Source organism: Leptodactylus fuscus, chromosome 2, assembly GCF_031893055.1.
Source record: "Leptodactylus fuscus isolate aLepFus1 chromosome 2, aLepFus1.hap2, whole genome shotgun sequence".
Classification (NCBI taxonomy): Eukaryota; Metazoa; Chordata; class Amphibia; order Anura; family Leptodactylidae; genus Leptodactylus; species Leptodactylus fuscus.
The window spans coordinates 108,351,950-108,377,184 of record NC_134266.1 but is presented as its reverse complement, the minus strand read 5'-3'; the positions used below and the strand labels follow the sequence as shown (position 1 = coordinate 108,377,184).

At 38.7% G+C, this 25,235-nt stretch overlaps 1 protein-coding gene across 1 annotated transcript in view; it reads right to left on the bottom strand.

Annotated features, from left to right (window-relative positions):
• Positions 1–25,235, bottom strand: part of ACACA (acetyl-CoA carboxylase alpha) — a 290,659-nt gene that overhangs the window by 39,298 nt on the left and 226,126 nt on the right. The window contains exons 48-51 of the mRNA XM_075264375.1: positions 13,995–14,091; positions 12,287–12,422; positions 2,194–2,371; positions 991–1,103 (exon numbers count right to left, since the gene is read on the bottom strand). Coding sequence (XP_075120476.1) covers positions 991–1,103; positions 2,194–2,371; positions 12,287–12,422; positions 13,995–14,091 — 524 coding nt within the window. The remainder of the gene's footprint in view (positions 1–990; positions 1,104–2,193; positions 2,372–12,286; positions 12,423–13,994; positions 14,092–25,235) is intronic.

The following is a 25,235-nucleotide window of genomic DNA, read 5'->3' as shown; positions in this document are numbered from 1 at the left end:
ATGATTAAGATTAATAGGGGTGCCCAAACTTTTTCATAGGACTGTAGGTGTGTGGAGACTTATTAAGCCTTTAGCACTCCACTTCGCAAGGGTCCATGGGAAGAATATGAAAATCTGTCTTCCATGATGTAATTAGGAAGTCAGCTGCTGCCTCAGTGTTGCAAACCAATAGAGGGCGCTCACTGGAATGTGCAAGCCTGTCTTCCCTGATGTAGTTAGGAAGACAGAATTCCAGGGAGCAGCCTTTATTGGGTTATTTCACTGGAATTCTGTCTTCCTAACTACATCAGGGAAGACAGGCTTGCACATTTCAGTGAGTGCCCTCTATTGGTTTGCAACACTGAGGCAGCAGCTGACTTCCTAATTACATCATGGAAGACAGATTTGCATATTCTTCCCATAGCTAATGATGAGCAGACAGTGCCTATCACCTAGTTATAATGAAGGAGATTACAATTCTGCCTCCCTTACAACATACATATAGTCTCCTAGATAATTAGGGAGAATACAGAGAGAAAGAGAATTGCAGGTAGATATAGTACAGTATTTAGTTGTCCATGTGATGGTGTGGTGATGCATGATGGTATTGAGAGCATAGCAAAGAGAAAGACTCTAACATGGAGTCTGATCTGGAATAGAGGAGAAACTGGATAACAGGAATGAGTGCAGTATACATGAAAGGAGCCTGGAGTGTGCCTGATATTCAAGTAATGTGTGTAGGGATAGAAAGATGTTTTTGCTGGGTGTGTCTTTTATGCTGTCCTATGTGTAAAGAACTATCTGTTTCTGGCAGTATTCAGGTTCCAGCAACTGTGACTTTCCAAGGAACCCCACTTATCTGACATCAATGACCTAGAGTGGTAGAGAAACAATTTTTAAATCCAAGAAAACCCTCTCTAACAAGAGCTACCTCTAGGTGGGCTTCAATAGGTATAAATAGAATAGCATTCTTAAACATGAGAGCAATTGTCAGTTTCAATGAATACCCACCTAATCTCTCTGCCAGGCGAATGTATACTGGATCTACTCTCCTCATTGTCTTCACCAAATCCTTTCTCCTGAACTTTATTTCAACTGTACCCTCTGGTTCCAAAACACCTCCCCTGCAGAATAAAAAAAAAATGTTACAATAAAACATTATTCCTATCTTATAAACAGATAGCTAGGGTATATTTTAGGGGTTTTGTCTGTCTGAGCAGCTTTAACTGCTGTCTTTTCTTGTCACTTCCTACATTCTTCAGCAAGCTGATGGGTGGCTCTGCCTGTTTGATGGACCGAACACTATGAAGAATCTCAGTATCTATAGACATTGCTTTTACCAGGAGAGATTATTTATTATGATTACTAGAAAGCTATAATAATGCTGATAATAAGCACATTAAATGTATATTACATTTCATTATTTTGAAGAGAAAAAATACATAATATATAAAATACATAAAAAACACATAAAATACATAAAAAATACAAAATACATAAAAAAACTTGTAGTAAACTCAAATGTTTTCTTTGTCTTTACAAAGAGAGAAGATACACACCTTCCTAGCCTTATCAGCAAACTACAATAAGCTGAACTGATTGTCCTGACAACCGAGCAGTGAGAGTACTCACCCCCCTAGTCAGCAGTGAATCATCCTTCCTACCTGTCTTATTAGATATAGACCGGGGACCAAGGAAACAAAATGTAAACAATGGGAGGAATCATTTCACATAGCAGGCAAATGAAACACCACGCTAAAGCAATGTATTTAGGAAAACTCTTGAATTTACATAATTAGCAGTATAGATAGGATCCTTGAAATGGGAATACCCCTTTAATACTTTATTATCAGTGGAAGTCCAATCTCTTGGACTTCCAGCAGCCCTGAGAATGAAGGAATGAAGAACCATAGCACAGCACCATTCAAGTGTAAAGGACTGGTAAGAGGTCCCTGAATATCTAGGTTGAAAATGGTGAATGATTCCACAGTGCTGAATGAGTGCTACAGCCCCTTGATCTCAAGATGTGTGTGGGTCCCAAAAGTTAAAACACCAGCACAGAAAGCAATGGTAAATACTAGTAATATGTCAAAACTTTATGAGATAGGAATACAATTTTACATTTTATAAATGTATATAATAAATACACACTTATATTTGGTACACAAATGAAAATTCCTGTAACAGAACCGTGCACTGGATCAAAGGCCTTACCTGCTCTCCTTATCAGCATACATTTCCATATGCCTTGGATTTATGGTAGAATCAATCACTACCCATGAGCCTCCTCTCAGTTCAGCTTGAGGTGGTATGTACACCAGCACAGGCTGTTGGTATTCACGTAAGCCATCCACAATGTATGCTCCAAACTTTAGTACTTGATCATACATATCTGTAAATACACAAAGCTGTTCTTATTATTCAAGTCTTACAGGCAAAATTAAGCAAAAACTACTGACAGGCTGGTAATAAAAAAAAAAAACCCCTGGAAAGACAGTTTACAAAAACTAGAATAGGATGATAACAAAAAAATGCTGCGTTTTAAAGTACCTACAAAGTTCGGACCCGTTCACATCCTGCATATCCGACTTTGTGTCCGGTTAAAAAAATAACTGGTTTCGCCGCAGAGAGCACAAAACGCTCCCCGGCCGGACACTTTTCAAACCCATTCAAATGAATGGGTTTGAAATATGACTGCAGGTTTCTGTCTCCTGCCCGGTTCCGGGCAGGAAACGGAAACCTGCATAACGGAGGCTGTGGCGCAGATGTGAACCTGGCCTAAATGGGATTATTCTGGCTTATTCACGCACATTGCAGTAAAAAATCCATAACGGAAATGTTTTTGAAAATCACAGCAGGCCAGCTATACCTCAGGAAACGCTGGTGTTTTTCATAGATATAATAAGGGCAGAAAATTTACAGAGGAAAATAGATGAAAAAATGATGCAGGAAATAACTGAGATGCGTTTCCGCTGCATTTTTTTGCTGCATTTCTCTGTGTGTACATTTTCTTTCAGTGTAGCTTTATGAAACCTTATATCTTGTGCGTACATAATATTTTTGATTTGTTTTCATTACTTTCTGTTTTTCAGAGGTAAGATGATCAGAAAATATCAATTCAGGTATCTTGATTTTAATGTTTATGGTGTTTTTCATGTAGAATGAATAACGTGCTAATTTTATTTTAAGTGTTGATATGGATGTGGTGATACCAATTCTGTCTTTTTAATATTTTTCGTTAACAAGGGGGAAAAAAAGTCTTTACATTTTTTTCTGTTAAACAACTTTGGTAAAGCAGTCAGCAATGACAAGCATACTTTTGACTAATAATGTGAGGGTGATATAATGAACAAAAGTCCATGGTACCCCCTCTCCTTGGGTTACCTGAAGGAATCGGATAGCTGTTCGTGATCTCCAGCACACTGATTAGCAAACGGAATGAGCCAGAATAATCCCATTTAGGCCGGGTTCACATGTGTCCCCGGCCTCTGTTATGCAGGTTTCCGTTTCCTGCCCGAAACTAGGCAGGTGAGCAGGGAACTGGCCCAATAAGAGTAGAATAAGCATTTTCTTTTCTAATATTTGATCTATTACAAAGTTTGTAGTGTACTACTGATTCATGCAAAACTTGTAGAAAACCATGTAGAAAATGTTAAACATCATTTGATTGTCGCTCTTATTTTCCAAGTGAGCGGGAACCTTACATTTTCTCTGAAAAACTAAAAGTTCGAGATGAAAATGAATCTCCAAAGGTGAATAATAGAACATAAATGTACAGTATATGGAAACTGTAGAAACATCTTTACAGGGTACTGAAATTAAGTTTCTAACCAATTTACTGCTGACAGCCTCCTTGTAAGTCAATGCTAGCAATACTGCCATGCTCAGCAAACAGGTAAAAATACAATTTTAGTAAAAATCCATGCATGGGTTAATAATCTCAATAATCTGTGCAAATAATTTAGGGCAGATGTGAAAAAAAAATGCTGCAGAATATGAACGCTTTCAAAAATAGAAGTGTTAATAGTTTATTGGTGTCAATTCATTCAATGCAAAGTGAATGAACAAAAGAGAAATGTAAATCCATTCAATATTTGTTATTTTTAGAGTAAACACTGCAGGAGGTTGTTCCAAACATCTTAGAGAACCAACCACAGATCTTCTGTCCCTTCATATAATCCCAGGAAGAGTTGAAAATATTCCATTCTGGGCTCTGAGGGGCCACATCACCATTTCCACTACTCTTCCTTTGGTGATCACACCAAATACTGATTTTAGATTTTGGTATTTGACAAATATAAACTATTAACACTTCTATTTTTGAAGGCATTCATATTTTTCCACACCTGCCTAAAACTTCTACACAGTATAGTACGAATAAAAGAAAGAGCTGTTGTGGCCCTCAGACTGAACTACTGTATGCAGGCTGCTACACTGTGAATAGTTTTTTTTTATAACGTGGTGTAGATCTTGGAGCTGTTATACAACACAAGGCAACCATTATTCTTAATATTGCCCTGTAATCTAATATAGAAGCAGCAGCTCTTGTGACAGTATCTGGGAGAACATCAAGATTCAGGGTTAGACATGGGATCTGTGGAGGGATTAATGCATGAATGCTGTACAAAGCTGGACACATTCGATGTTGCAACGTCACAGTTTCTAAAGACACTATATACATTTAATTAAATAATATTTTTTATTTTCCATACTAATCAGTTTCAAATTTTTATTTTCAAGTTGAATTTTTCATTTATTAAATATTGCATTGGAGATTTGCAGTTCTAATAAGCATCTGTCTTTGAACAGTAACAATGGGGTTAATTTCACATAAATTTACATCCTTTCAGACAAATCATGCAGAGTCTGGGGCCCTACTGCTAATTTCTAGTAAATTTCACGCTTGATGTCTTACTGTTGTGGGTCATTGCCACTTCATCTAAATAAACTGCTTCCAAATGGTTATTTCATAAAAATATTCACTTGATTTTTATAATTTAATTTTACATTATATGGAATAGCCTTCTGGCCACAGACAACTCATTGGAGAAACTCTAAGCACAATCTTGATATGTTTTTTGTTCCTTGCCTGAATTAGACCTCCCAGGCTGAGCAGTAAAGAGGTTTTTTTCTCTCTGTTCTCTAATGTCAATTTTCAGCATAGCCAGAGCTTTCTTTAATCTTTTCCTACTCATTACACACAATTTTGGAGTAATTTTACCCACAGTGCAATTGGCTTCTCGTGGTGTGTTTGTATGCTCTGAGAGGTGGTGTAATTGTTTATTTTGCCTTCCTGCATAATACCCTTCCAGCACTGAAACCAGAAATGCTCAGGAACACCCAAAGGGCTTCCAAGACTGACAAGCTACAGTTAAACATGCTTCTGTACACAGGATAATGGCAATAGAGCCATGTCCCGAAAACTAATGGGAAATCTTTTAACAATTTCTTTCTCCTTCAAATCAGGGAAAAACAGTATGTTTCCCCAGGATTCCTTGTTTTCAACACTGTAAGAAAATGTTGCCAGTAATATCACAATGAAAAAACAAACAGGAAACAAAACCATGCAATAGAAGGCTGTAGGCTTCGAAATATTATTTGGAAAACTTTCATACATCCGCATTCTTATGCATTTTAATTCACAAATATAGCTAGTGTTTGTTCCAACTATCAAGAAATTTATTTAATCACATTACTTTAAAATTAATAATCTATAATTTTCCAGTAATTTACACAGTAGAGATTTATCAATCTAAGGATTTATGCAGGGTCACCGTCAGGGGCCCTGAAGAAATGTACAAAAAAGGGTCTCGCTGACGCTACTCACTATTCGCACTTTTGTACATGCTATTCAAAAGCATTCCCCCATGTGCCACACATGTACGGGCCATGTAATTCACGGTCATGTGTACGGGCCTATAGAAAGTAATAGATCAGTGTGCTATCCATGAAATACATGGATAGCACACTGAATATAGCCACGGTCATCTGCTACCGACCTAAATCCCATTGAGAAGCTGTGGTCAATCCTCAAAAATCACTAGGACAAACAAAAATACAGAAATTCTGATAAATTGCAAATAAGACAAACATGTAGAGTACTAGTCAGCTCACTTCTTGGGTGTACAGGCAACCAGGAATCTTAATCTCCTGGAAAACCACACCAAAAACGGATATATCCCAACGCTATTATCTTCTGTTAAAAATCAACTTCTTTATTGTAGAAATCATAACCATATAACATAAAACGTTAGACCCTTACTCATAATGTAAGATTATTGGAGTACTGGGACCTACCTGTGTATTACATCGGGCCGGGGCCCCACGGGACAGAAATGCTGCGGGAAAAATCGCAGCATTTTACAGTAAGGGCAAAGTGTATGGGATTCTAGCAAATCCCATGCCCACTTTGCGATAAAAACCGTGGCGCAGACACGCCACAATTTTGGAAATTGCAGCATGTCAATTATATTTACAGAAACGCTGACAGTTTCCCCATAAGTATAATTGTAACAGAAAGTACGAGGATGAAACCTCTGCAAACTTTCTGTCTAAAGCGCTGCGAGGAGAACCACGATTTGTTGCTGTCGCGGTTTTTCCCTCAGTGCTTTTTTCTGTAGGATGTCCTGTGGAGCCATAGCCTCAGTTGGGAATTGGCCCAGAAGCTGATATGCAGCATGCCTAGGTGAATTGCAGAAGTCTTAAAATATAAGGGTCAACACTTTTAGTGTTTAAAGTTTTTAGTTAGCTTTTATTCACATTTTGGTGGTTAAGCAGTGTAAAAAAAATTGCTTTTATCACATTCAGTATAGCAATATCAAATTTTTGTCTAAGGCCCTAATGTTGTCCCACAGCAAAAAAAAAAAAAAAGCATTGTGAATTTTCCTGCAGTGCTTTCACTCTGTGGACTTTCAATGAATGAATGAATGAATGAATGAATGAAGGATTGGCAAGGTTAAATGAGAATAATGGCACATTTTGATTATTAAGGAGATGTGCAACTCCATGAACCCCATGATTTCTGTTTTCATCAATTATGTACCTATTCCCCCAATACATATTACTCTCCTCACAAGGTGAGAGCCTTCTGTCAATAGCTAATGATGAGCAGACATGGGTAGTGATTGATTCTACCATAAATCCAAGGCATAAGGAGAGCAGGTAAGGCCTTTTAATTTGATCCAGTGCACAGTTCTGTTACAGGAATTTTCATGTGTGTATCCTATCATAAGTATGTATTTATTATATACATTTATGAAACTTAAAATTGGATTCCTATCGCATAAAGTTTTGACATATTACTATTACTAGTATTTACCATTGATTTCTGTGATGGGGTTTTAACCACCTCTCCCACATGTGCACTTCAGAGTCTCAATCTTGCATCGGAGACTAAGGGCTCGTTCACATCTGCGCCCGGGGTCTCGCAAATGGGCAGGAAACGGAAACCTGTTGGCATTTTTCAAACCCATTCAAATGAATGGGTTTGAAAAGTGTCCGACCGTGAGCGCCGGTGAGCGTTTTGGGCTCTCTGCGCCGAAACCGTTTTTTTTTAACTGAACACAAAGTTGGACAGGCAGGACTTTGTGTCCGGTTTAAAAAAATGGTTTTGCCACAGAGAGCTCAAAATGCTCACCGACACTCACGGCCGGACACAGTCTGACAGGTTTCAGTCTTCTGTCTGCAGAAGACGGAAACCTGAGAACGGAGACCGAGGCACAGGTATGAACCCAGCGTAAGTCCCGTGGTCTAGTCACAGCATATTCTTGGGGGAGTGGTACAGATTGGACAACACTTCAGGGGGTTTTCATTAGGGGAGGCTGGTTTGTATGATATGCTACCCATTGTTCTGATTGGTAGTGTTGCCTTGTCACTCATCTTATAGCCCTGGGATTGGTTAATAGCAGGGGTCCTCAAACTTTTCAAACAGTGGGCCGGAGGCAGAGCAGGTCGCACAGACATCAGGAGCGGTGCCCTCCAATAGGTAAAGTGAAGTGTGCTCCATGGCCTGGCCCGAGCTCCCCAGGAGCTTCATTATAAATGCACGCCTGCTGGCGTTGTCGGCAGGGCCAGACAGAAGTGCTTGAGCAGTTTGAGGACCCCTGGTTAATAGCCACTGACACGCACTGTTAATTTCACAACAATATTATATAGGATCAGGGTTCCCACAGACAGTGTTCATACCCTGCTTCACCTGATGATGCATAGTACCACACGAAAAATGTTGGGGAAGTTCCCTTTTTTAATGTCGCGCTCTTCTACAAGTCTTGTATCATACTGGGCAAATGCATTGTGTCTGATAAAGTAAGTGCTAGTTCACATGTAATAGGCTCTAATAAATAATTCATGGCTAGTAACTCCCTGTATATAGCAGCTATAAGAAATATGATGAAGCTTTGGCTCTTAAAGAGCAAGTAGCAGAGCTAAATTTACTAGTACTATTATCTTACAAGTTGCTAATACAGACATTCATGACCTATAGTTTAACGTATATGAAATATAGCATGGAAATTTATGTGTTGTGGCTATTATATACATATGCTATATGTATGGGAAATTAGTAGAGATGAGCGAACAGTAAAATGTTCGAGATTCGATATTCGTTTCGAGTAGCCCCTCAATATTCGACTACTCGAATCGAATATCGAACCCTATTATAGTCTATGGGGGGAAAATGCTCGTTTCAGGGGTAGGCAACATTCAATCAAATTATACTTACCAAGTCCATGAGTGAGGGTCGGGCTGGATCCTCCGAGAAGTCTTCTCCGTGCAGCGTCCCCGCGGCATCTTCCGGCTCTGAATTCACTCTGCCAGGCATCGGGCCTGGGCAGAGCCGACTGCGCATGTCCGCACTACAAGCGGGCTTGCGCAGTCGGCTCTGCCCAGGCCCGATGACTGGCAGAGTGAATGAAGAGCCGGAAGACACCGCGGGGAAGCTGCACGGAGAAGACTTCTAAAGGTAGGAGAAGAACCAGCGTTGATTGGCCGACTGTATAGCATTTGGCCAATCAATACTGGTTCTGCATCGAACTTTTCCATTCGAATAGCGAGTGGTACTCGATCGAGTACGAGTATTTCGAATAGTCTAGTATTCGATCGAATACCTACTCGATCGAGTACTACTCGCTCATCTCTAGAAATTAGGTTTATCTACCAATAGGTAATTAGATATGGGAAACAGCAGTTTATACCCACATATGACCTTGTTAAGCCTGTTATCCTGGGTACAACAATTATTGTTGTTTATTTATATAGCACCATTAATTCCATGGTGCTTTACATTTGGGGGTTACATACAATACACAAATTATACAGGTAGATATAATACTAACAATGACCGACTGGCACGGTGGGCTAGAGGGCCCTGCCCACGAGTCTTACAATCTATGAGGGAAGGGGGGTAGAGACAGAAGGAGAGGGGAAGACAGTTCAGATGGTGGTGTGGTGATAGTGTTATCGGAGGTTGTAGGCCTTCCTGAATAGGTGAGTCTTCAGGGCCTTCTTGAAGCCTGTGATTGTGTGACCAAAAACTTCTGTTTCGGCACACTGCAGTGTGCATGTGAAAGAGTGCTATCTGGCTTTTGAAGTACATATTGAGATTGTTGGTTTTTGGATGCTATGCTACGCTTGCAGAGACCCTAAAATTGCCCCTACAAAATTGGTTCACTTGTTAGGGAATTCCAATTTACTGGCACCTCTGGGGCTCTGCAAAAACAAAATCACATCCAGAAACCAGTCCATCTAAATCTCTAAAAGCTAAAATGCACAGTGATCCTTCCTTTCTGAGATGTGCTGTATACCCAAAAAGCAGTTTACACCCACATATATAAAACTTTTTGCACCCAAGAAAACTTGTTGACACAAAGTGTGCAACAAGTCACTTTTTGGGGGTTTCTATTGTACTGGTAGAATACAATATAAAGTTATCACCCTCACCGCCCAACCCGTGCTCTCCGTTCACTTAATGACCTAACACTTACATCTTCTATTATCAGAACCTCCCACGCTCGTATATAAGACTTCTCCCAAGTTGCACCACTTCTCTGGAATGCTCTATCTATCGGACAATCAGATTAACTCCCATTTTCTACAGTTTCGAGTTCAAACTGAAGACACATCCTTTCAGACAGACCTGTCTGTCTGTATTTGAACCCTACAAATTGTATAGTGCTGTGGAAAATGTTGGCATTATATAAATAAAATGTATTATTGTTATTATCATTATTACTACTGGTACTTTAGGGGCTCTCCAAATGCAACATGATACTCGAAAACTATTCAAGTAAAATCTGCTTTCCAATGCCAAATAACGCTCTTTCCATTCTGAGCCAGTTTACAACCACATATGAGGTATTGCTGTGTTCAGGAGAAATTATTTAACAAGGGTCTCTGGAAATTTTGGACCTCCAGTGGCCAGAGCAATTTTCACAGTTTTGAGATGGACAAATCAAACCTAAATTGCAATATTAAAAAAGCATCCAACCTCCCCATACCTATATATTTTCTTAAAGTAGACACCTGCAGCATTGTCAGAATGCCACTTGGTACTGTATATGAACACGCACCTTCATGCAATTTTGATTTAAAGTGAATGTTTTATGAAAAAAGGAAAATAAATGTATATTAGTTGCTAAAAGTGGAAACCAAACAAAAAATTATATGCACCAAACCTCCTAAAAATAAGGAGTTCAACATGTGCAGAGTTAATTCCTATTACTAAGGCCTACACCCACATACACGTGTCTTTAGAAAATCGCTAGAACTGGAAGGAACAAAAATCTGCTTTGAAGCTGGAAATGTTAAAAAAGTATCATCCTATAAAATGTAGGGATTACACACCATGAAAAGTATGTGAACCCCTAAACCCTATATATTTTTTGAAAGTAGACAACCTGAAGATTACATATGTCTCAATGGGTCATCAATAGCCACATCCACCTTCATGCAACTTGGTGACGAACAAATCATTTTTTTTTTTTAAAATGCACTAAAACACATATTTGCACCTAAAACTCATGTTCAATCTCACATTCATATACAAAATACATTTAAAATAATAGCTTAAGATGTGCCGCAAACATCAACTACAAGAAGAGCTCGGACTCCCAAGAACACTAATACAGAAGACAGGAGGATCTTGCGGTTATTCACTAATAACTTCCTGGTTATGTTATGTTTAGAGCGTATTACATAAGAATACCCCACTAGTAAAGAAGGGTTCACACTAGCGTCAGTGTCCGACAGCTAGTGTCCGATACTAATGTCCGTGCAAAATCTTGTGCGGACATTAGCATCGGACACTAGCAGTGTCCGTTGCATTTTGCATTATTTTAAATGGGACACCATGCAGTGTTCTTTACTATCCGTGTCTGTCCTAAAGTGTCCGTTCACAAAGATGTCTGATTTTTCAAGCGGACAGCTAAATCCTACATGTATGAATCTCATCTTTAAAATGATACCAAGGTCTTCGTGATAGAATTTATAGTTTTGGAGCGATTCACTGTCGGGAATTAAAAACTGTAGTTGGATCTCAATGGCAGATAGCGTTTTTAACAGTGAATTGCTTCAAAACTATAAATTCTATTATGAAGTCCTTGATATCGTTTTAAAGAAGAGATTCTCATCTTTAAAATGAATCAAAAGCATCAAGATATCTTCATGCAGTCCAGAGATATCGGCATTAGTAGGGAGGACGTTTTAGCTATGTCCTCCGCTACTGAAGTGCCACTCTGGGAGGACGTAGAGCTAACGTCCTTGGCCAAAAAAGGGTTAAGTCTGAAATGCAGCATTTTTTTGCAGGTATTGCTGTGGATTTTTGAGCCGAAGTTGGAAGTGAATTTGATACAAGGGAAATATCTAAGTGCTTTATTTATATTTTCCAAAGTTGCTGCAAAATCTGCAACAAAAAAAACTTTTTCCGGAACATGTGGCTATAGGAAACACAGCATTTTTTGTTGCAGATTTTACTGCCGTTTTTTAAGCCAACGTCAGGAGTAGCTTGGGAAATAAAAAATGAAGCTCGTAGATGTTTCCCTTCGATAAATCCACTCCTGCAAAATCTGCAACAAAAATTGCAATGCGTTTCCCCAAAGTGGGGCCTTAGCTAAAGGCAGTTTTTATCCGTGTCATTAAGTAGTTAAAACCTTTTTGTATTACATAAGTACAGAGACTTAGATATTTTTTTTAATTACATTTACAGTTTTAAAATTAAACAGAATCCATTCATCCATTCACTTATTTAGATTATGTTGTATTTTTGTACCAAAAATTTTATATAGTATTTTGCACTTTAAGACCATTTCAATACCTTTCATTCCACCAGAAAAACCTCTCCAGTTGGCAAAAACCATAAGCGGAAGTCCTTCTCTGTTGAAATCCTTGATTGCTTGAGCAGTCTTAAACGCAGAATCTGGAAACCAAACCTGTCCTGCTTGTTGTATGATCTATAAAATATTTAAGAACAAGCGAGAAAGTTACAAGTTACAATCACCATCACATACTATGCTTTTATGTTGTTTTTAATTGCTTAAATCAATTAACAGTCATGAGAAAGCATCACTGCTAAAAAGAAAATGGTGCAAATTGTCCTTGGGTTCACGGCTCAGTGTCCATTGGTTGAATGTCTATAAAGAAATTTAAGGCAGCAATCTAATGGAAGATGAGTTTCTCTAGTTTATAATAATAGATTTATACTAGCTGTATGTGCTGCCATAGATCAGAAGCATACCTTCCAAATGACTCAGATTGAGCAGGACAGTCCCAGATTCAGGTGCTGTCTTGGCTTCAACTCTCAGGGTGCACATTAAGCTGAGAGTCATAACTCCCTGCTTTTCCAGTCATCCAGTGCTGATGTCAGTAGGCCATTAAAAGCTTAAGCCTGAACAACCCACAATGCTTTCCATTTATAAAGGGAATGATTCTGAGTATCAGTTCTACAGTATATCAGAGATAGTGCAGTTAGGGGATATGTTTAAGGTGACTTTTTTAAGCTGTGCAACTAGCTTCGAAGTAGATTAAAAATATGCTATTGTGGTCACTTATGTATATGTACTTATAAACACGTCTATTTCTGTAAAAAAAAACAAAAAACAACTGCATACTAAAATTGATTTCAAGAACCTCAAATTCAGGAATAGACTTGGCATTTCAGGGGTCCCAAGCAAAATTATTTCTGGTGGCCCCACCTTTCTCAAAATTTTTAACCCATGCCTCCCCCATTTGCGGGGCAAAAAATCTGGACAAAATAGTGCATTATGCTCCGCTGTCTTGTCCAGTAAAATGTAGGCTCCCTATGGTGTACCAACCCATATTTTACAATGCTCCACACAGAAACATGCCCTCTTTACTGACCCCCACACAGTATATACTGCCCCTTTTATTAGCACACGCTGCAGAAATCTAGGTTTGGTTCACAGATGACAGGAAAAAAATACAGCACTATTTTAGGAGCATATTTCATTGCATACATGTACCAAATCTGATGCAAAATCTGAGTTACATATGTAGAATGGCTGCATCATAAAGAGTGAAATCTAGTTAAGAAATTTGCAGCAGTAGAGGCAACACGGTGGCTCAGTGGTTAGCACCGCAGCCTTGCAGCGCTTGAGTCCTGGAGTTCGAATCCTGCCAGGAACATCATCTGCAAGGAGTTTGTATTTTCTCCCCGTGATTGCGTGGATTTCCTCCCATACTAATAGGAAAAAAAAGTACACTGTGATCCCTAAATAGGGCTCACAATCTACATTTAGAAAAAAAAAAGAAATTTGCAGCAAAAATTAACATGTTGCTAGATTTACAATATGTATTGTGCGTTATTTTCTGCACAGAAATTTTCGAACAGCTTGGCAACTACTATATTCCAATGTGAAGTTTCTGAGCCCAAATCCACACAGAAAATCCGCAGCGTTTCCATTATGTTCACATACTTGGATACTGCTAATGTTTACAAAGAAACTACATTATGTGAAGATACACTAACACAGGAATGGCTAAATCCAATAAAACTGTAAACCAACCTTTGCTTCTGAGTCAAGATTAGCAGGATCAGCAGGTATGCTCAATTCCACAGTCCTTGTTTCTACTGCAACAACTCCTACTGGTATGCCTCCGAGTCTGTGGTGTGAAAAAAACACAAACACGATTTTAATATAAAAGAGGAAGAGAGAGAGGCCTATCCAAAGCGGATACGTGGGATTCATGGGTTAAGATGTATAAAACAAGTGGAAAACAGGTAAGGTAAGGTACAATTGGGAAAACAAAACAGGGAGTAACACCACATCAAAATCCATATGAAGATACAGAGATGTGCAGGTAATATTATTCTGAAGAGAAATATGTATATGTACCAGGTAGAAAGGTATACACCAAATAGAAAAAGTATATATCTTCTCAAAGAGCAATATGATACAATGCTTGCATAAGTGGGAGAAAAATAGCCATGGATGACAAATTTTGTAGTAAGAAAACAAGGTTAATAAAGTGTGAACTTGGCAATGCTAAGCTATGTTCACACTCCTTCAGGTTTCCATTGCATTTTGATATAGCATAGCATGCTGTACAATACAGGTTAAATAAATAGAAACCTGTACACTATACGTTCATTAGCAAAAACCTGGTCATGACGGTTCATAGTCATCACAGATCCTGCAAAAATACATGCACCAGGATGAACAGAGGCCTGTTATAATTTGTATGTTATTTCAGACACTACTCAGTAATTGTAACAATCTGATTTTGTGGCTATGACTTTTAAAGAAAAACAATTGTTCCGTGTATTTTTAAAACTACATTTTAACCCTGTAAGGCTAGGTTTACAACTGCATCTAAGTATCCATCGCAGTGTCCCTGTAAAATTATTAGATAATCAATGGAATCACTCGGACAGGCTTGTAGGTGTTTGCCATTTTAGCAGTTTACTGTGGACAGTATAGTAAGGAAGCCTGCTGCTCTTTTCCAGTGGCCACCTTCAGCTACACTCATCTGATCCCTCGGCGGATTTTTTGCAAAGTTTTAGATTTTTGTGAAGGGGTTAAAATGTATATAAAACTTAGTATTTTTTTTAAGTAAAACTTAAAATTTAGTATCTAGAGAATCGTCCCGAAACATAGAATACAGGTAATGTCATATTTGCAGAATAAACGCTGTAAAAACGAAAACCATAATAAAATGCACAAATGCACTTTTTCTCCAATTCAACCCCATTAATAATAAATGGTATCATCATAAAGAACAATTTGACCTGTAAATATTAAGCCCTGATATGCCTCTGTGAATGGAAAAATAGAAAAAGATATGGGAGTCAAAAACAAAAATCAAAACATTCCTCCAGCGGGAAGGGGTATAATGTATAGGTAGGGCCGGAGGACCATCATTTAAGGGGCACTATTACTGTAATAGTGCCCCCTATAGGTAATATCTGTGTGTGAGTGTATATGTGTGTGTATGTATGTATGGGGGGGGGGCAATTAGCTATTACTGTAATGGTGCCGTACTGGTGCCCCCCATAGTTACTAATATTACCATTGTTTAGGGGACTGTTATTAACTGTGGAGGGTATTATAACTGTAATAGTGGCCCCCTACAGGTAAGTGTCCCCCCCCCACCAACCCAGGTAAAGTTATTAATTGAGGGGCACTATTACTGTAATGGTTCCCACCTACAAGTAATATAACCTGTGTGTGGAGAGAGACTATTACCTGTGGGGGGCACTATTACAGCTCTAATTATACAGTTATAGTACTCCTCACAGGTAATGTGTGTGTGGAGGGTATTGCCTGTCAGGGATACTACTAGAGATATATTAGGTAATGTTATAAAATGGAGATCCCTTTGCTTTAATAGAGCTCTAGTAGTGCTCCCACAGGCAATAACCCCACACAGGTAGCATTACTTTGGGGAGCACTGCTAGGGCTCTATTACAGTAAAAGTAAGCACAGAAAATATCCCAGGAGATATATTAGTAAACAGGTAAGTAGAATGTGAATTACACCAGCAAATCAATCTCAAAAATGGAAAAATAGGTCCTGTCAACCGATGCTCGTATGTTGTATATTACACACATCTTAGGATCATCAACTGACACCTAGTACCTTACAGAGATCCCCTAGTAATACATGGCCCGGTACTGATCTGCGGCCCGGACTTTGTGGACCTCTGATCTAGAAGATCTGAATGTCTGGTGGTCTAATCCTCTGATTGATTAAAACACTGGAGAAAAACAAATGTAAAAAAAAAAAAAAAATACACAGTAATCATGTTGTGAGAGTTCAAATTCTTAGTTTCTTCCCACTGTTTTCTTCCTGGATATTAAGTTTTAGGAGCTGTGGTGTAAATACACACACACACACACACACACACACACACACACATAGAATTTTTTTTGTATTTTTTATTTTTCCCATAGACTATAGAATGTTGTAAACAAAGACATAGTATATACCATAGAATCTAAATAACAGAATCACTGCAATGCTGCTCCACATTTCAACACCCTATTTGTATTCCTTTTCACTTTACACAAAGCCATTTTCTTCTTACAGTTATTTCCATGCCTACCTCTCAGATGGAGCAACCAGACTATTTTGATTGCTCCGCTGAGAAGGGAATGCGAGACAGGGAATGATAGAGAAATAAAAAGTACCTTCATATTTCCTTGTGCACAGACCATACATTTAGAAAAGAAGATGATGCTCACATAGTGATGTATGCATAGAGTGTAAAACACCAGTGACTCATGAGAAGCAGAAGCTGCGAAGTGAAATAATTCCCTCATGCACTCCCTCTGAGTAATAGTCTATTTATTCTTCCTCCTGAGTTGGTTACATTTTCATTGGCCTCTTTTTTCTATTTAAATGTTAGTAATGAATTAAATGGAAATGAATGGTTTGAGCGATGTGATGACTGTGTATTCCCTTATGCTTTTTCAATTTAGAATGCAACATGGTTCTATGGGGTAGTCACCTTTACAAATGAAGAGCATGGGGGAGCCATGAGAGAGCCCAAAATAAAATATAGCTCAAAAGAGACATCACATTCTTACCTGCATTTGCAGAACATTCACTCAGCTCATAGGTTAATGATATCAGATTATACACATTAGCCATTTTCAGGGAGTTTTTTTGTTTATTTTAGAGAAAGGACACAATTTGTTTTTAACAAATGAAAAAAAGGATTTTTGACACTTTTAAGGTCTCTCTTAACACACATGAAGTGAACGCTCAGTTGGTTACTATTGACAAAAGAGATCTGATTTAACCAGTGATTGGCTGAGAGGTAATTCTCGGGTATCGGAAGGCACAAGGAAGCAGAGAGCAGTAGTGGGTGAGCTATTACGGAAAGAAAAGTTATCTTCAGTCAAGGCCAAGATAAGATTATAAATATTGATATTTAATATTAATGAAAGACTTTTACAAGCAGAAAAAGCTATACACTTAAGCTTATACCAAGGACTGTGTTCACAATTATTAGTGGAGTTTGGAAACATTGAGAAGACGATGATTGGACAGAGTTATAAAGATTGTTTTTCATCAACTTTCTTGTGGAATCCTATCAACTGCAAAATTTCAAATGAAAGTTTGGTGGGTGATAGAGATGAGCGAGTACTATTTGAAACGGTAGTTTTGAATAGCACACTCCCATAGGGGTTAAGCGGCAGGACGCCGGCCCTGGCTGCGTGCCGGCTGCATCCATTCATTCTTATGGGAGTGTGCTATTCGAAACTACCTTTTCGAATAGTACTCACTCATATCTCTAGTGGGTGAGCAAAAGAGTTATGAATGATGATAAACTCTAACACTGATATTGTGTATGAAAGACTGAACTGAATTAACAAAACAGCAGGGACGTGTCAAAATTAACACTTACAGTGCTGCTCCAGAAGTGTCACAACTGTTCTATAGTGACAAGCAGTCAAGATAAATACTGAAAGAAGGAAAAGAATTCCACTACAGTCTTGTGTAAACAGAGATGTGTCTTATGACAAAGCTAGCAGTAGTAATACCTAATATAGGGACTTTGCTGCTGTTATACCATCAAAATATGAACTTTATTTGGATAATGATATAATATCTGTGCAACATGATGGAAATCTATAAACTAAAAGACTAAGATAACAAGTCAAGAACTACAACAGTGACAACAAATGCTAAACCATCTATTATGAAATATGACCAGAAGAAGATGAAAGAGGCTTTCATCAAGTTTAGTTTAGTTGCTTATATCAAATAATTTCTCTATTTGATCAAAGTTTACTATAACATTTATTAACGTCATAATTGATTGCAATTTGATAAAAATATTATTAAATGGACAGTTAATTTGTTTATGAAAATTAAGTTCCACTATTCAAAAAGATATAATATATCATAATAATAATAATAATAATAATAATAATAATTTTACTATTATTATTGTCTAATGATACATTTTTGTACGTTGAGGGTTCAAACGGATGTGTAGCACCCTCAAGAGGGGGAAATGTTAAATATTATTAGAATACAATATTCATGGCATCAAGGGTTAATTCTATTCTGCTGACAACAGTTCCAATCTTAGAATACATGAGTGTGTCAAGGATATACGTTATTATCAGCGTTTTCCATATACAGTACAGAGTCTCCACATACACCCTATCTCATGAATATAATTGATTGACAGACAGATGTCTGGGTCTGCCAGTCTCTCTGTTGTTTTGAGACATGTCATAACCATCCAACAAATGAAGAAACATTTCACAATGAAATTTCCAGACTATCATAATACCTTAAAGAGTACCTTTCATGTCCTCGGGCACATGTGGTTTTATATACTGCTAGAAAGCCGACAGTGTGCTGAATTTAGCGTACTGTTTTCTAGAGGTATATTAAACCGCATGTTCCTGAGGACATGAAAGGTCCTCTTTAAGGAAAGAGCTATAAACTTCTTCCATGATGCAAGCCTAATAAACATTGACTGAAGTATCTATTATTCTGAAAATTTGTCCTGTATCAATTTATTCATGAAGACTCAAAAAAAATGTCCATGTATTTATAAGAAGCTGAATCCTCATATAAATGTTACCTTATTGGTCAATATGTAAGAATTCACCCAAATATACAATATTTTACAATCATCAATTAATAACTCCTTGGTAATCCCTTTAAATTTGACTCTGCAGGACACCACCTTTAAAACTTAAAGGGGTTGTCTGTGATAACTATAAATACTAATCTAAACAACTACTACTGAAGTTACATAATTAATTTTAAAAAAATGTATATTTACGCATATTTTCACATAACCGCCCCACGGATATTTTCTGATTATATGGTAACAATCCATTTCCCCACTTCCAGAAATTATTGTCACTACTACCCCCCCCCCCCCTGCATTCATTCCATCATAAAAGTAGAAAACTGCAGATGGCACAGCTTTTAGCTCCAGATGAAATGTATGGTAAGGACAAACAATAAAAAAATCAGCTAAAGTCCTTGGAGTGTAAAAGAGCCAAGGAAAACAATGGAGGTGCACAACTACCCAGAAAAAAGCCGAACAGGTAATAGATCAAAAAAGAACAGTGATGGGTGGGCACTCACCAAACATTCTCCAAAGGACGACAGTCGTCTTCTCTTTTTCTTTAAAACATATCCTTTTATTAGGTGCATAAGTAAAAGAAATCCATAGGGAGGGAGTGGCAGCACAATTGGCAAAAAAGAGGCAACAGCCGTTTCGCGTTCACAATCACGCTTCTTCAAGCCTAAGGTGCAATACCACGGACTCCAAACCCCAGGTCTTAAATAAGGAACTGTAATTACGCTTGATCAGAAGCAACATGCATCAGCTTGAAAAGACGGCCAATCAAAATTGCGGCAAAAAACTAGCCTGTCCCTTTAATTTGACATTCCCCCATGTTACGGCCTGAGTAACGGAAGCCATCCAATCAGATTACTTCCTTTTAGCTCCACCCTTCGTCGGACCTGAATGGAAACCACTGAATGCTTGAACTAACCAATCGGAATGTTACATTAACTAATATGCTCCTCCCAAAGATACACCTTCTTACAAAGGCAGTCTAACTATAGAAGGGAACGCCCACCTGATGAACTACCAATGAGCGTGACGCCGACATAGACAGAAATTCCTTTCAAATGGGACGGCAATCCACGTGACCCGATGTAGCCAATCCTAGAGGTGCCGACCCGCCTGCGCAGAACCCAATAGGAACATCGTCCGCGATATAACGGACCTGAAGGGAAACAGCGAGAAACACTCGCTGTAACCACGTGACCTTAGTACAGCCAATCACAGGGGCGCCGACCAGACACCAAGTTTATGGCCAGCAATAGATACCTGCTGCAAGCACGTAACCAACAGTGGCCATTCCTGAGGGCGACGACCATAATACATCTGATCCGATACAGAAAAGGGGGAAAAAAAAAAAAGGGGGAAAAAAAGGGGGAAAAGAGTTAAGACAGTTAAGCCCAGTTGCAAATCGGGACCTCTTGCTAGACATGGATAAAATTCAATCCGCCTTCAATTCTATCTAGGCTCGTCCCCTCAAGCTGATAGGAACAGGAACAATTATAAAGATATACAAATATACATAAAATAATATATACATAAAAAAACAAAAAACATACAAAAAAAGGAAAGAAAAGAAAAACTAAGAGAACCAAAAACCCTAAAAAATAAGCAAAAATAGCGATATTAAAGAAAGACACTCATGTCTGTCTTCTCATTTAACCCCAAAGGTCCGATAGCATTGGTCCTCAGAATCCACCTTGCTTCTCGCTGGAGTAGAAGCCTCTTTCTGTCACCACCTCGAACCGGTATTTTTTCTTGCTCAATGCCCGCAAACCTAAGACAGTCAGCATTGCCGCTATGTTCATCATGAACATGCTTAATAAGACGGGCCGAACCTTTCTGTGTGGTGATTGATCTATAATGTTCCCTAAAACGAACGAACAGAGGTCGTATCGTTTTGCCTATGTAAAAGAAACCACATGGACAGAAAAGTGCACAAGAGTTTAGAAAGCCCACCTGGGAGACCTATTGTGTCGGGAGTAGGTTCCGCTACGGAACCTCTATCCCAATACATCGATTGGCCTTTACAGCCTTTACTGCCCCTTATACCAGCTTACGCAAAAGACACAAATGATTTCTTAAGGCATCTGAACGAGATAGTTTTTGAAAAAGGAATGCGATTAGCATCGATTGATGTGGAGAGTCTCTATACCAGAATCCCACAAAATAAAGGTATAAAAGCCATAGAGAATATTCTGAAACATGCTAAAAAGGAGGAACATCTCGTTAACTTTATCGTAAAAGGGGTGGAGTTAGTATTGGGCAATAATGCATTTATGTTTGATGATCGCTGGTACCATCAGATAGATGGAACAGCGATGGGGACACCATTGGCCTGTACATATGCAAATATTTTTCTTGCCGACTTTGAAGACAAGTACGTTTATACGTCAGGAAATAGGTTTTCCAAATACATTTCCCTATACCTGCGTTATGTCGATGACATTTTTTTATTATGGCTGGGTTCTGACATAGATTTCTTTGACTTTGTCGATTATTTGAATACTAATGACTCTAATATGAAATTTATAGCTAAGATTGAGAGTAATGTGCTTGAATTTTTAGATGTTTTGGTAAGAAAATCCGAAACAGGTATAACAACAGAGGTTTATCGTAAACCCACTGCCACCAATGCCTTGTTGCATTACGATAGTTTTCACCCCTATTCAGTCAAAAATTCTATTCCTTATAGCCAGTTCATTCGATTAAAACGTATTAATAGTGACGAAAAAACTTTTGAAGAACAGGCTGACGAATTGAGGAAACGTCTCTTACGGAGGGGCTATCCAGCCAATAATATAGATAAAGCTTATGAAAGAGCAAGATCAATGGACAGGGAAAGACTCCTTACAGGCAACCGTAAAAAACAGAAAAAGGACAAGGAGGAAAGGTTCAGTTTTACCTTTAAGTACAGCCCTATGGCCAACCAGATTAAAAGTGCAATCCACCAGAATTGGAATATTATTGAGTCAGATTCTATACTATCCCAGAGAGCTAAAAATAGACCACTAATTAGCTTCAGACGTAGTCGCACTATTAAGGACACCCTGGTCTATTGGGTTCTGCGCAGGCGGGTCGGCACCTCTAGGATTGGCTACATCGGGTCACGTGGATTGCCGTCCCATTTGAAAGGAATTTCTGTCTATGTCGGCGTCACGCTCATTGGTAGTTCATCAGGTGGGCGTTCCCTTCTATAGTTAGACTGCCTTTGTAAGAAGGTGTATCTTTGGGAGGAGCATATTAGTTAATGTAACATTCCGATTGGTTAGTTCAAGCATTCAGTGGTTTCCATTCAGGTCCGACGAAGGGTGGAGCTAAAAGGAAGTAATCTGATTGGATGGCTTCCGTTACTCAGGCCGTAACATGGGGGAATGTCAAATTAAAGGGACAGGCTAGTTTTTTGCCGCAATTTTGATTGGCCGTCTTTTCAAGCTGATGCATGTTGCTTCTGATCAAGCGTAATTACAGTTCCTTATATAAGACCTGGGGTTTGGAGTCCGTGGTATTGCACCTTAGGCTTGAAGAAGCGTGATTGTGAACGCGAAACAGCTGTTGCCTCTTTTTTGCCAATTGTGCTGTCACTCCCTCCCTATGGATTTCTTTTACTTATGCACCTAATAAAAGGATATGTTTTAAAGAAAAAGAGAAGACGACTGTCGTCCTTTGGAGAACGTTTGGTGAGTGCCCACCCATCACTGTTCTTTTTTGATCTATTCATTCCATCATACTTACCCATCTTCTTCCTGTCTAGGCTTCCTTCTCCAGGGAACGGCTCCTCCTCCTTCGTTGACAGCACAGTAGAGCCAGCGTCCTGGCTTAGCACTGAAGCCGACACTACATCTTTTTTGCGCAAGCTGGTAGCCTGAGCAATAGAGAAGTGTTGAAGGCTAAGGCACAATGCTGTGTGCTTGCAGTCACAAAAGAGGAAGAGCTGTTACCTGCAGAAGGCAGACAGGAAGAAGACAGGTAAAGTATAATAGGGTAGGGGGGTGGGCTGAGTGAGTTGGGAAAGGCTAGCAGTGGGAGGAATAGCTAGGGAGACAGGGAGGGGGTGTTATAGAGGGATGGGGAGGAGTGAGAGGGAGATAGTGTCAGAGCCTACAACTACCAGAATGCATTGCATCATCTAAGGCAGCAGGAAGCTACACCTACTAAACAAATGCAGAAGATGCTAGGCGCTGCCAGTGAAACCCAGAAATCACTCAAAACACTGCTAAAGGTATTTTGGTGCTCTTATTAACACATTAATAGCACTAACAGACCATTTTTTAAATAATAAAAGGAATAATAAAAGGAAAATCTCTTTAAAGGGGCTCTATCATTGGGAAAAGTCATTTTTAACTAATCACTATCATTGCATAGCCTTTAGAAAGGCTATTCCACACGTACCTTTAGTATGTAAATTGCCTCAGTGGTTTTTGAATAAGTCAGTTTTTATTCATATGCTAATTAGACTGGGACCCTCTTTGGTATTGTTTCCTATTGGTGTATACAGCACAAGCTGCTGCTGCTGCTGTTGACTCAGCTTCTTGCTTCCACACACACATAGGAGATAATAGCAGAGACGAGTGCTGCTGGGAACTTCCTGTGCTGGCTGGAAACTCATTAGCATATGAATAAAAATGGACTTATTCAGAAACCACTGATGCAATTTACATACTAAAGGTATGTGTGGAATAGCTTTTCTAAAGGATGTGATTAGTTAAAAATAACTTTTCCCAATGATAGAGCCCCTTTAATTTAGATGTCAGGTCTCTGGATATAACAGTTCTGGAGCAATAAACAGGTGTCATGTTTGTATAACAAAAAAACAAACAAACATGTAGGCTCTCATTATGGCTATAGCTATATTTTGATTGAATTGTCAATTTAGCTCATTTTATTGTCCAATTAAAAAAAAAGTTATTATTACAAACAGATAATTTCAGAGTGATTATTATACAAAGTGATGAAATCAGAAACATTGAGAAATAGACAGAAAAACAATGAGGCCAAGTCATTAAGAATCTACTCCAGACTTCCAGTGTTTTGTGACTTTACTGGTTGCAAGTGGCATTTTTATGTCGCCTTTGACAAAGGGGTGGGGCTGTCATTATCATTAATGTCACTTTTTTGATAACAGTGCTAACCACCAAGCTGTTTATTGGGCAAAGCATGTTTCTGGAGTAGACTGTAGTGAAGGTGCAGGGATTGCCAGAGGATGCGCCTCATTTATGAAATAATTGCATCCTCTGCTGGAGCAGGGGACATCAGAATTGGCATACAGTACATGAGTTTTAATGAATTCGCCCCAACATTTCCTGGGTCATTAATGCAAAAAGAATAAGTCACATAAGTAAGAAAGTAAGCCATCTAAGTGTGATTCATATATTATATGAAGTTGAGCTGTGTTACAGTATCAGGCACCATGAGCATACATGAACACAAATTTACAGGGCAAATTTCTCACCAAAACAGATAGTGAGACCAGCATTGTTTAGAAAGTGTTGGCAAATCCTAGTGTTCACTGTAAACAGTGTCAGTAAATCGGAACAGCTCAGTAGACCAGACTTAGAAGACATTGCAGATGAAGGTTCTGTTATCATAAAATTGAGACATTTAGGACCAATAATAGAAAATCCACATGTCACTGTACAGAATGTGGCACTGATAAGTTGCAACAATAAATTTGGTTAAACGCAATGGATAAAACATTTTTTGGCCGGACTGCCTATCTAACATATGATAGTTTTCCTTCTCCTTGTTCTAGAGATAAGCCATGTACTGGCTGCCTTTTTTCCCATTAAAAATAATGCACATGCATATTTATGTTGTAGTGTAGGATGACCATATTTATATATTTATATAAGGCTATCATCATCGTTGGACTCCGCCACAGAGTCTGCCTAATATTGGCGGAGAGAAAAGTCCTGCAAGGACTACTGAAGCCAGCGGAAACCCAGCAGACCTCACTACAGTCTATAGGCTTTGTGGGTAACCACTTTTCAAGTTCTCTATCTTTCGGATCCCCAGGCTGACCCGAACGCTAGTGTGTACCTACCGTAAGAAAATGTGCACTATTATAGTTGTGATTTTTATAAGTGAAACAAGAAAACACTTTTTTATGCCAAATAAACTGTAGCGCTTTGTGCTTAGCACTGTTGTCTCACAGTGTTGGGGCCCTGGGCCTGAATCCAACCAGGGGCAACATCTGCATG